This window comes from Telmatherina bonti (genome assembly GCF_933228915.1).
Source record: "Telmatherina bonti genome assembly, chromosome: 6".
Lineage (NCBI taxonomy): Eukaryota > Metazoa > Chordata > Actinopteri > Atheriniformes > Telmatherinidae > Telmatherina > Telmatherina bonti.
Window position 1 is genome coordinate 11,266,861 of NC_136624.1, and position 13,029 is coordinate 11,279,889.

Genomic DNA, 13,029 nt, shown 5'->3' on the forward strand with positions numbered 1-13,029 from the left:
CGATGGGACTCATTTTGTAGGTTACGAGGGGGGCGGGTTCGTGTTCGGCCACGCGCACGTCCGCAACGGACGTGCTACGTTCACGCGCACGTGTGATTTTCATAAACTACAGCAGTGTTTTTCAACCTTTTTAGGGCCAATGCACACTTTTTTCCCCACAGAAAACTAACAAAGCACACCACAAACCATTTAAAAAAAAATCCATATTATCAATAAAAAGTCCATCTTGTCAAAGATGGATAGATTGAATAAAAATAAGATAAACCCAAGAAAAAGGAATTTATTATCTTTCACCTGGGCCCTGGATGAACACAGAGCTACTTTTTAGACCAATCAGATGAAATTGGATAATTTCTCAGGGCTCACCTGACGATCTACCACGGCACACTCGTGTGCCAGGGCACAGTGGTTGAAAAACACTAAACTGCAGCACTGGTCCGGTAAAGATGAGTGAGAGGAAACAAAAGAAAGGTTAACAAATTTCTGTTTAATGCAACAGTTTAAAATACAGTCGAGTTTGATTCTTGCTGACATGCCTGTTTTGAGTATTTAATGTGAAAATGAAATGAAAATGAATGAAATGAAAATGAAAATGAAAAATACTTTATTAATCCCCAAAGAGAAATTCAATATTGTAGTAGATAATAATAATAATTACTAGAGGAGGTCTCGTTCCGGAGGCTGATGGCTGCTGGCAGGAATAATCTTCTGTATCTTTCAGTCTTACAGCGGGCTTGAAGAAGCTGTTACCTTGTTATTTTGTTTTACCTTTTATTGTGCTGTTACCTCTTAGTTATGTCGAGGCGACCGCGTGCTGAGGGCAGAACAGCTCTAATTTTTGCAAGAATTTTACCTGATACAAGGTGTGGAACCAAAGTGAGACTCAATTTTCCCATCAGACCCAATGAAGACATGCACCACCAGTGACCATTTAGAGCAGGGGTCACCAACTCTGATCCTCGAGAGCTACCGTCCTGTAGGTTTTAGTGTTTCCCTGATACAACACACTTGATTCAAATAAAAAGGTTCTCCAACAACTTGTTGTCATCTGCACCTGCCTGTTACTGAGCCATTGACTTGGGTCAGGTGTGTTGCAGTGAAGAAACACTAAAACTGGCATCATGGTAGCCCTCGAGGACTGTAGATGGTGACCCCTGCACATGACAATTTTTGCAATTTTCCCAGCAAGCAGCTAAAAGTACATTCTGCTGAGTTCTGTGGTAAATGTAGGTTAGAAATGCATTATTTGGGGAAAGACCAGAGAGCAGGGCATTACAGTAATCTCATCTACTAGATATAAAACCACCCATAAACAAGATGAAGGTAACTTAAAATGAAGAACAAATAAATAACTGGAGAGGTCAGTTTTCTCACAGATGGAAAAGTTCATACAGAAACTTATTATTATTACTACCAGTGTCAAAGTCATTCATAAGTAGGCCTAATTATAGATTAAAATGTGATGTGGCTGTTTGGAGATTCCTTGTCTTTTACATCTGGCCATAGCTTAAAATGCAGTCATACAATCCAAATGGAGAGAGGCTGAGAGAAGCTGGGTCATCGATGCAGACATCGGTCCCATCTTGTTGAAGTGTTGTTTCTTGTTAGTTAAAGGAGCTATACCTGATTCTGCACAGTTTTTGAACCATGACAGAGAAAACAGTTTAGATTAAACTATGAGCCTTTCCCCTTACCGATGTTTTCAGTGAGTAACACTCCTATATGGAGTGTCAAACCTGTCATAATTTAAAATAAATAAATATATGAGGAAATAAATAATTAAATGTTTTGTTTTTTTCTTTAAATTTGTCATTATTTACAATTTATTTATCTCTTTTTCACCAACTTTTTTTTTATTCCTAAATGTATTATAATTTCCACTGTAATTTTTTTGTTTACACTTGTTTTGTTTTTTTTTTTAGGTTCAAAATTATTTTTCATTCCAAATTCAATTATTTTTTCCGGTTCATTTTTCTAAATTTCCACAGCCATTTCTTTTATTTCCACCTTTGTCTATTTATGCATTTTTAACCTTTCCAAGTTTCTAGTTTTTCATAATCAAGCATATATAAATAAATAAAAAAAAAAAAAAAAAAAAAAAAATATATATATATATATATATATATATATATTTATTTATATATGCTTGATTATGAAAAACTAGAAACTTGGAAAGGTTAAAAATGCATAAATAGACAAAGGTGGAAATAAAAGAAATGTATATATATATATATATATATATTTTTTTTTTTTTTTTCTTCCCCCCCACTCCTCCACATTTACTTTTCCTCACATATTAGTCCCTCAGCTGCAGCGGTGTAGTCCAAGGTATACTCGGGTAAATGAAGTCTAATTCTTTTTCAGTCAGCATTGAGTAATACCCCATTCTAAACCTCCTTTAATGCTGCTTTTCCAATTACAAATGTGCCTACGCATGTACATATGTCGCGCAGAAGCTCAGCTAAGGTTACCTGTGGTACACTGGTGCAGTTATCCATTAGCTGCGTTAACTTTAGCCTGAACATAGACATAATAAAGATATTTGTATTTATGTCTATGAACCTATCTCTCACTAGTCTGTGTGCCAGAACTGGTTTAGTCATTTCATAACTCTTCCTCTTACTCTTTCTTTTTGTGATGTTTTTATTTTGAATGAATTGGACCCTCCAATTAATTGGTTTCATAATTCATTTAAAATATATTGACAACATCAACTGAGAGAATGAACTTTATGACACACAGTCCTCCCAACATTTTGGACTTTCAGGGGGCTCCCCTCTTGGAGGTGCAAAATGGTTTAGTCCGCCCGACAGCGACCAGAGGCAAGTGTAACAATGAGACCAGATTGAGTGACCTAGGGGCCAAACGTCATGCTGGCCAAAAAACATAAATCAAAGTATGAAAAGAATAAAGAACAAAAAGAAAAAGAAAGAAGGCCAAATGAAGAGAGGCAGCTGTTGACTGCTGTCTTTCCCAAAGGTGAACTGAGGTTGCTTGTTATGCAAAGTACAATTAAAGTTAACGTAGTCTACTTCAGACAGTTACTGATGATGATTGTATGCTAATGTGAAATCTTCAGCTTAGCTAGCTGCCAACCAGGCTGCTTGCGGCTGTAAGTTTCAAGGCAGTTATGGGTCACCTAACGTTAGCTGTCAGCATTAACCAGTTTTAGAAACAAAGAGTGGCGCTGGAGCAGCAGTGGCCAGACGGACAGCTACTCTGGAGATGAGGCTGAGCTGAGAGATGAGCAAAGACTGTTGTTCAAGATCGCATATTAAGCTACAATCTGACATGATTCTAGCTTAATTTGCTTTTTTATTTTAAATAAATATCCTTCTTTTTTAAATGCTCATGTGCCTTGTTCATCTGCATTGATAGGGGTCCACTGATATTGAGATTCTACAGGGCCCAGAATTTGGTGCTACGCCCCCGTACCCACTTCTTGAGGGAACACTACACCACTGCTCAGCTGTATGATGTATGATACCTAAAGTACGATTGGTCAGCTACGAGATGCTGTGTAAACCATTCTCTGTTCTGGTCAAGAAAATAAACCTGACCTCTGAAACAATGCGACTTTTCTACGCTAGCTTGGAGTTAATGCTGAGATGTTTCAGTGGCACCGTTGTCGTGACCACTCCCAAAAATGGCTGCAGCCCGACTGTACTTGCAACCACTTTCAGAGTGGCCGTGGCCACTGTCAGAACAGCGGCATGATGGATACACATTGCTGAACCATTCAGAATGGTTTAGAAAAGTTGCTGCCATGTTCAGATGCTCACAGCTACTTCGGAGTTGGAGGATTCAGGATTGACTATTATTTTTTCGCAACCACTGTCAATGTTCCCGTTCATTGTCAGAATGGTTGCTCACCGGCTGCTACCATGGTTATACATCATGCTACCAGCAACGTTTGAGTAGGAGGATTCAGCTGGCAGCCACTGACTGACTGATCGCAGCCACTCTTTGTTTGTGCAACCACTCTGTCCCTGTCCGTGTCCACCATCAGAACGGATTTGCACTGGCTGCTATCGCTTTTAGAAAGTTTTATAAATGATGATGCTGCTTGAAGAATGGTGACTTCTGTTTAGATTTTATAAACAGGATTTCAAAACTGTCTGCAGAAGGAACAACAAATCATACGGAACCTAACTAAGATGGGTTTCTTTCATCTCAAAAACATTCCCAGAGTGCGACAGTTCCTCTCTCAGACCAGTGCGGAGATGCACTGTTCTGAGATCCATGAGATCCATGGAGATCCATGCTTTTATCACTTGGAGAATAGATTTCTGAAACGCTCTTCTTTCTGGTCATCCTAAAAAGACAATGAATCCACTGCAGTGTTTACAAAACTCCGCTGCTTCTCTGCTGACGAAGACCAGAAAGAGAGCTCATGTTACAGTTTAAAAATCTTTGCAGTGACTTCCTGTGTGCTTCCGAGTTGATTTTAAAAACTCATATCAGTTTTTAAAAATTTTAAAGAAACACTTCCAAACTTTTGCCATTTTCCCCGTCACGCGCCCCCTGTTGACAGCATCCACCTTGCATCCTACATGACCTGTTAGCTCTCTCCGGCCCGCAAAAGACAATCTTACAATGACTCTTGTTTTGTTTTTCTCTCTTTTAATCTTCTTGTGTTTCTTTGATAAATCAGCAACATTGCATGTTTAAAAAAGCCAGTGTTTTTCCCAGTGTAAAGTGACGTTTCGCAGCGTCTTGGATGTAAAAATTGTATAATTTCTCAGCTTTGGAACGTTGCTGGGTAGGAACGGCAGAAATACACATGAAAGATATCACTGTGTCATCGAACAAGTCCAGAATGCAGAGTTTTATGGTCAGAGAGTTACGTTATGTGTCTTTAAGGGTTTGCCAGAGGTAGTTATGAGACTTGCCTTTAGCTTGTGAACCTCACAGGGCTCTCAGGTTGTCGGGGTTTGGTCTATTGTGTATCTCTAAGGCAGCCAGGGCATACAGAGAAGCATCTTTTAGTGCTTATGGTCCTCGCATGTAGAGCAGTCTTCCTGATGACCTGATGGCAGCTGAGAGAGTTGATATCTTTAAGATATAACTTAAAACTTCCCGCTTTAGTAAAACCTTTGATGGAAATTTTTTTTTAGCCTATAACTGTTTTCATCCTGTTTCAAGTTTTATGTACGATGTTTTTATTTTCCTACATTTGTAATCTCATCGAAATATTAAGTCTTTTCGTGTTTCTTACTATATCTTTACTTTTATGTTCGATGTTTTTATTCTCTTACGTTTTTATGTTGTCTTAACATCTTTCATGTTTCTTTCAGTGTCTTAGCTTCCTGATACAGTTAATAGGGTTGGGGCGGCACCTCTCAAAACATGATTTTACATGTTGCTGTGTTGTGTTTAAGTAGGTCTCAAGTTTTTTTGATATGGGGCAAATTTATGGGTAAAATTGTTTTTATTTTCCTTTTCTTTTCCTTTATTGTAAAGCCATTTGTGCTACATTTTTCATTTTTTGAATGGAAAATGTAGCACTTTAGTGATTTAGTGCTTTAAATTTAGTTGATTGATTGATTGATTATCACCCTAAAGAAACGCATTGCACTGGAGTTTAACAAATTTGTTAAAGTTAGCGGAATTCTAGGATCACTTCCGGTTTAGTCAATCAAAGTGACCTGAACGGCGCAGGAGGAGTAGGTTTGCAAGGTTTGGCGGAATAATAATAATAATGGCCGAACAGGATCTCAGTAATGTGAATGCCCCGATGGGCATTTACATTAAATATGTATAAAAACATTGCACACTCAAATATAAAAACAGAAGAGTTCAACAACACACACCTGATCATGCTCTCTTTCCACCACATATCGTTACGCTCACACCTCTACAGTCACATATACCCCCCCTCCCCCCACCCCAGACTTGCACAAACATATGCAACTTCTAGTGTCTGTCTCCTTAACCGGAACACATGAAACATATATAGATGGAGATAAACATCTGAGGATAAACACCTGGCTGTCATGAGGTTATGTTTTGCTGTGTCCTTTGTTCCTGGTTTCCTGTTTTATTTTGTAGGTTGTTCCTGTTTTGCCTGTTTACCTGTTTGTGTTCAGTAGTTCACCTGGGTTCATTCAGTTAATCTGTTTCACCTGTGTCTCGTTGTGTTCTGTGTATTTATACCCCTCAGTTTTTGTCTTGAGTTTCTTGACCATTGTGTTAGTCCCCTGTGTTAGTCCTGTTCGTCCCCTGAGTTCCTGTGGTTTGAATAAATCAGTCTTGAATCTGCATCCCTGATTGCATGTCTCTGCATTTGGGTCCACACCACATCCCCACCACCGTGACACTGGCTTCATGCTGAGGTGAGGAAACAAAATCTTTTGGGATCTGTCCACACCAGGAGTGTCCTCATGAAGGACTACAGAGAGCGGCACCACAAGAACCGGCTAGATCAGGGCAGGCAGGAGTCTACACCACGGCCGGCTGCAGTGCAGGACCCCACCAATCACCTCGAACAGGACTATCTCCACGGCAACAACCCCACGGACCGTATGGGCACAGCTGCTGATGTGGAGGATCAATGTGAGGAAACATTGGAGTAAAATTAAAATATACATAAATAAGGAAATAATTAGATCATTAAATAGGTAAAAACAGATAACCATTAATAAAACTGTTATAAATAAATAACAAAAATATAGACTAAATAAAACAACCAAAATATATACAGTAAATAAATATAGTTGAGCTGTGAGCTAAGCTAAAAGGAAGGTCTTGAGTTAAAAACATCAATAGTCTCTGCAGCCCTGAGGGCCTCTGGCAGGCTGTTCCACAGACGAGGACCGAAGTGGAAGAAAGAGGCCTCACCGTCCGCGAGGTCAGATTAATGAGAAGACCTCAGACCATTAAGACCATTTGTAAACAGGAACCTTAAAATCACCCCTGAAATGCACAAAGCCTAAACTGCAACTTTAGAACTGGTTTCACTGAGTCCCGCTCTCAGGTCGTGTATACACAGCAGGAATTACTGAATGGCAGACAGCAGCTCCGGCTGCGAACAAGATGGAAAAACACAGATTTCCACAGTACCTACACTACGAAGTGGGTGTGTGAGGTAAAAAACTTTTCCACTCTGGAATCTCTCAGCTGCACAATGCAGGTCTGGAAGAACAAGGTGGTCCTGAACCGTCTCAGTCTGAGAGGTTAGCGCTGTCGTACTTACAACAACAGCCCCAGCAGGTTCTGGCATGCGGTGGCGACTCAGGCAGGTTGATGCAGCTGCAAGTTGCCGCTGTCGCTGTCTGCAGACAGCAGGCGACATGTTACCTGATCAGCATGTCAAGAACAAAGTCCGGTGTCACTTTGAAACCCCTCTAAAGCACACGCTGTCCTGTTGCTTTTCTCAAGAGCTTCGTAATTTGAGGTCTTATATTTATCTATCTGGGAAAAAGACAACAGCAGTTTGACCAAGCTTCCATCATCTCACTGCAAATTTCATTTTGCAATTTGGAATTTCATCTTTTGTGGGGAATATTTTATGGCCTTTCAAAAAAAAAAAAAAAAAAAAAAAAAAAAAACTGGCATGATTGTGTAAATGGATGTGCAGAGCTGTTTATTGTAGGTCAGGTGTTGGCGACTGTTAGGTTGCAGGTTAAATGGACACATTTCAAAACGAAAAAAAAATCTAAAATATATATATATATATATAGAAAAAAAGAGACAAAATGTACTTTCTGGTCATGTAAATGAAATAGAGGAGAGGTCTGAATATAAAAGATCAAGGCCCATTTATGCTCTACTAAAGATAAATTTAGACGCTTCTGATCATCTCCTGCATGCCTTATGGACTGAACTGGTTAGAGCTGGTATGAACAGGGATGAAATGATCTGGACCTTTCTGAACTGGACATAACTGGCCAAACTAGTCCTGTCAGTCATTCAACGTGTTTAATTGCGATGGGAGTATGAACTAAATCACAAAAGCTAAGATTAACCACAAAGTAATAGTAGATCGTCTTTATCTTTTTAAATATCCCGTAAGAGGTGATTAATCATAATTTAAATCTCCTGTAAGCACTCATGTACCTTTGGTTACTTTTGCTACTTGTTTAAGTTACTCACCAAAATAATAAAAGGTTATTCAAGGTTATCCAAAACAAATAAATAAACTGATAAAAAAAAAAAAAATAAAAAAAAAAAGCCTGTAGCACTTCATGCAAGGATCTGCATCCAAGTCCACTGGCATCTACCTACGATGTACTCTACTGTTTGATTTCGTGCTTGTGTTGTTCTCACTCATATGTAAATCGTTTTGGATAAAAGCGTCTGCTAACTGACTGTAGAATAGAATAGAATAGATAAAGGAACATAAGAACATTCATTCATTCATTTTCTGAACCGCTTAATCCAATTCAGGGTCGCAGGGAAGCTGGAGCCTATCCCAGCTGGCTTTGGGCGACAGGCAGGGTACACCCTGGACAGCTCACCAGTCCATCGCAGGGCCACACAGAGACAAACAACCACTCATGCTCACTCCTATGGGCAATTTAGAGTAACCAATTAACCTAACATGTAGGTCTTTGGGTGGTGGAAGGAAGCTGGAGTGATTGGAGAGAACCCATGCGTACATGGGGAGAACATGCAAACTCCACACAGAAAGGCCACTGACCAAATCCTTCCCAGCCAAAGATTGACCAGCAACCTTCTTGCTGTGAGGCCACAGTGCTAACCACTGTGCCACCATGCAGCCCTACAACAACATAAGAACATCATAAAGAATTTATTAGTAAAGCAAATGTATTTGCCAGATGACTCTACTTTCTATCATGCTGGATGGGACGTGCTTTTTTTTTTTTTAAGGAAAAGATCTGAACTAATCTGAATAAATAAAACCTTTACGTTACATTTTCAGAGATGATCCAATGCAAAGAGAGTCTTAATCTCTGTACGGTGACTATTACATCTTGAAACCAGATGACATATTTTATTCTCACCCTCATATTTTCTGTTCAACACTTTGTTTCTTTTTGTTTAATTTGGATTCTGGCCTGTTGCTCATGATCTTTTGTCCACTCAGATCTGCTTCTGTATATTAAACCACCACCGTCTTGTTGTTCGTGGTCTAATAATCACGGCTCTGACACTCCTCGCTCACCCCTTAGGGAGCTTTTTGACTGGTATGATGTATTTTATAATGGGAAATGTGCAGAAATGGGTATTAAATGTACATGGTGTTCTCTCCTCCCTTTTTTAGGTTTATTGCTATGAATAACATCAACCTGACATCATCATGCTCCTTAGAGATATCACTTCCCTCTGTCCTGCCTGGGACTCTCATCAACATTGTCTTCGATCCTATTTTGAACATGCTGCAGTATTCCCTCTGCTAAAGAAACCTAATCTGGATGCCAGTTTTTAATGATAAATGGCTTTTTTTTTTTTTTTTTAAAGTGCAATTTGTTTCTTAGAAAAAACTGAAAGTCAATTCAGGTTTATACAAATGCAAATGACACATTTTTGATTGCTTTCAGTCTGGCTTTCAAGAGCAGAACTCCACTGAGACTGCTCTGTTTATGCTCTCTAATGATGTTTTAATGGCTTCTGATGCAGAGCCTTTCATAATCACTTTACTCAATCTCAGTACAGCCTTTTGGACCATAACATTTCACTTAATGGGCTCAGGATTTTGGCTGGCATCTCCGGCTGTGCATTAGACTGGTTTTCTTCTTTTCTGACAGGACTTTCCCAGTAAGAATGGTCACATTCTCTTCTAGTATTGCCTCCCTAACCTGTGGGGTTCCACAAGGTTCAGTCCTTGATCCCTTATTATTTTCTCTCAATGTGCTTTAGCTGGATTTTTTCCTTTTGTTTCTATGTGAATGACATTCAGCTGTATCCACCCTGGTCTGCTATTTAACTCCTGACATCTGACAGGCTCTTGCTTCTTTTTCTTCAGCTACAAAATCCAACAGTTGAAAACTTGGTATAATATTTGATTTTTCTCTGGGCTTTGATTCACAGGTAAAACATTGGTCTTGTTAGTTTTTCCACTTATGGAACATTTCTAAACTGTGACACACGGCCTCCTTAGCTGAAGTGGAAAAAAAGAACTATTTATGGGTTTGTGTTATTACATTTAATTATTCTCATGTCATCTTACTTAGAGCAGAAGTTGCTCTAAAACCTCCATGTACAGTATTGATGAGGCCTTCACAGATGTGGAAGCTGACGCTATAATAGACACTAATACAACTCTGTATCATTGCATATCCAGGCTTTTTCCAACTGTTCACTGATAACAACCTGTATGCTTCCTCTACTCTTCAGTCTGCAGGACACAGCATCCATGCTTTGCAGAAAGAATTATGCATTATGATCCACCTGACCACAGAACAGTTTTCCACTTCACCTCACACCATAAACTTTGGTCCAGAAAAGACATTAATCTCTCTGGATCCTGTTCACATATGGTTTCTTCATATGCTTTCGCAGATTTCTGTCTGTAAAGCATGTGTGTGTCATATCTATTTGTAATGCAGTGTCCCAAGATCACCAGCATCCAGTTTGAACTTCAGCCTGTCCCGGTCGCACAGAGATTCCTTCTTCTTCTGAATCTGCTTATTAAAATAATATGTTCCTTCATTTGTTTTTGATTTGTACCAGTTTCTCTTCCAGTCTTTTGTTGCCCATGTTTCTTTTCTTTTTTTCTTTTTTTAACAGATGTGTTGCTGCTATCAAATTAAAAATGAGCTAATATTCTTCATGAAATGGTAAAATGTCTCAGTTTCAACATCTACACTGCAAAAATGGAAATATAAGTTAGATTAAAAATCTTAAATTGAGTACACATATGCTTTTTTTCTTTTTAAAGGTAAGATAATTCTCAGTTTTTATGCCAGAGAATTCATCTTGTTTTAAGTGTATTTTTTACTTGTTTTGGGAAGTCTTGACAAACCAAATTTTCTTGTTCTGTTGGCAGATAATTTATCTTATTTTAAGCAACATTTGCCCAATTTTTGTATATTTTTTCTTGCTTTTTAAGGCTGAGTTTTTGCAGTGTAATATGTTGTTTATGTTATACTGGTGGTAAAATCGGCTGGAATTTTTTGTTTGTTGTTTGTTTTAATCACTGAATACTGGGTTTTTTGTTTTTGTTGTTTTTTTTTTACATTTTACAACGAGTCCTAACTTATTATGATTTGGGAGTGTAACAGTAGGTAGGTCTGTTTAAATGTCTTTCTTTTTTTTTTTTTTTTTTTTTAAGTTATTTTAAACTAAAGCTCGTGGCTAAGCTCTTATTATGACAGAGAGCAGCACTGGTTCCGTTCTGGTTCACCTGTCCTCTTCTGACTCAGCTGGATCATCAGGTGGTCGTTTTATCTCTCGTGCTCAGCCTGGTGAACTGATCTCAGAGCAGCACGGTCGGGTGTCGGGTTTCAGCACCGCGGTCAGCTCCATTGCCTCCTGCAGCCTCCTGCAGCCTCCTCCTCCTCCTCCTCCTCCTCCTCCTCCTCCTCCTCCTCCTCCAGACAGCAGAGCATCAACACATCAGCGTCTCCTCCTGGGAATTGTTCCTCCCTCTGCGACCCCTCCCCTTTTAATGTGCCTTCTAGTTAAATCCCTCCTTTCTGTCACCGACCAGCAGAGTTGCACATGACGCAACCAAGTCAACATTTTCCTCCTCTCTGCACAAACTGACGCGCTTGTCGGCAGTTTTGCTGCTTTTTTCCCCCCTGAAAGACACCAGTGTAAGCGCTTTGCGGACCAGCAGCTCTTACTGGTTTTTGGTTTGTTTTTTCCTTCTGGGGTTCCGCCTGAAGCTGATCGGCGACTTTTTCCTCCAGTAGTATGTTGGATCCGTCTTCCAGCGAGGAGGAAGGGGATGAAATACTCGAAGTGGAGCGTAAGGAGGTGACGGCTCCTAAGAGCCTCGGAGGGGCCAGACTGTCACCGGGCCGAGCCGCCGACCACCATGGCGGTGGTCGTCTCCAGCCGCGGGGCCGCGGGAGCGGCGGCGGTGGAGGTGGAGGTGGCGGCGGCGGCGGCGGCACCGGTGGCGGCTGCAGACCCTCCAGCCCCAGCCCATCGGTAGGAAGTGACAAGGAGAAAGAAGACCTGGAGAAAATGCAGAGAGAAGAAGAGGAGAGAAAGAAGAGACTTCAGCTGTACGTGTTTGTGATGCGCTGCATCGCGTATCCATTCAACGCCAAACAGCCCACTGACATGGCCAGGAGGCAGCAGAAGGTAAGACCAGAGAGGGAGGAGAGGGGGAAAAAAGCAGCCAGAACACCCATCGAAGCTGTGTTTTCAGCTTTCATTTGCAGCTTGTGGCCACATGACGCCAACTGTTGCTTCCAGAGTCGCATCATGCTTCTCAGCTGCAAAAACCATGATCATCTAAAGGCTACACAACTTCCCAGCTTCATGGAGAATAAAGGTTACAAGCTCCAGTTTAGTGGGAAAAACCTCGCAGCTCATCTTCCTGTAATAATAATAATAACAATAATAATATTAGTTCAATCTGGGCCGGAAAAGGGTTAAACTGGTTTCAGAAACAACACAAAGTAGAAAACCAGACTCTTCTTGCAACAAAAGGAGAGGCTGGAGGATGACAAGTGTGTGTGTGTGTGTGTGTGTGTGTGTGTGTGTGTGTGTGTGTGAGAGAGAGAGAGAGAGAGAGAGAGAGAGAGAGAGAGAGAGAGAGAGAGAGAGCACATGTTGTTCCCACCCACTGTAGTAGCTCTCAGATGTAAATGTCTCTGACCTGCATCACTGTTCTTCTTTCTTCCTGTCAGTTTCAAGCAACAGGTGCAAAGAACAAACCTTAACGCAGAGACAGCAGATCTCAGTCACTCCCATGTCTGACATCTGCTGTCTGGAAACGGGGTTTTCACGGAGTGCAGGGACTTTGACATACCATTAAAAAAAAAGGAGTTTTTTTGTTGCCATGGGATCTGGGGGCGAACACCCCTTTGTTCTGTCATGGTACTGCAGGCTTTTCAGGACGCACACACACAGCGGGAATCAGATTCCTTTTTGGTCTAAAATGGCAACACC

At 40.5% G+C, this 13,029-nt stretch overlaps 1 protein-coding gene across 2 annotated transcripts in view; it reads left to right on the plus strand.

Moving 5' to 3' along the window:
- Positions 1 to 11,820: 11,820 nt before the first annotated feature.
- The window catches only part of cadpsa (Ca2+-dependent activator protein for secretion a), a gene marked incomplete at both ends in the record, with an annotated part of 183,268 nt that continues 182,059 nt past the window's right edge, over positions 11,821 to 13,029 (plus strand). For both annotated transcript variants that reach the window (XM_079241905.1, XM_079241906.1), the window contains one exon: positions 11,821 to 12,216. In XM_079241905.1, the coding sequence (XP_079098031.1) occupies positions 11,821 to 12,216 (396 nt within the window). The remainder of the gene's footprint in view (positions 12,217 to 13,029) is intronic.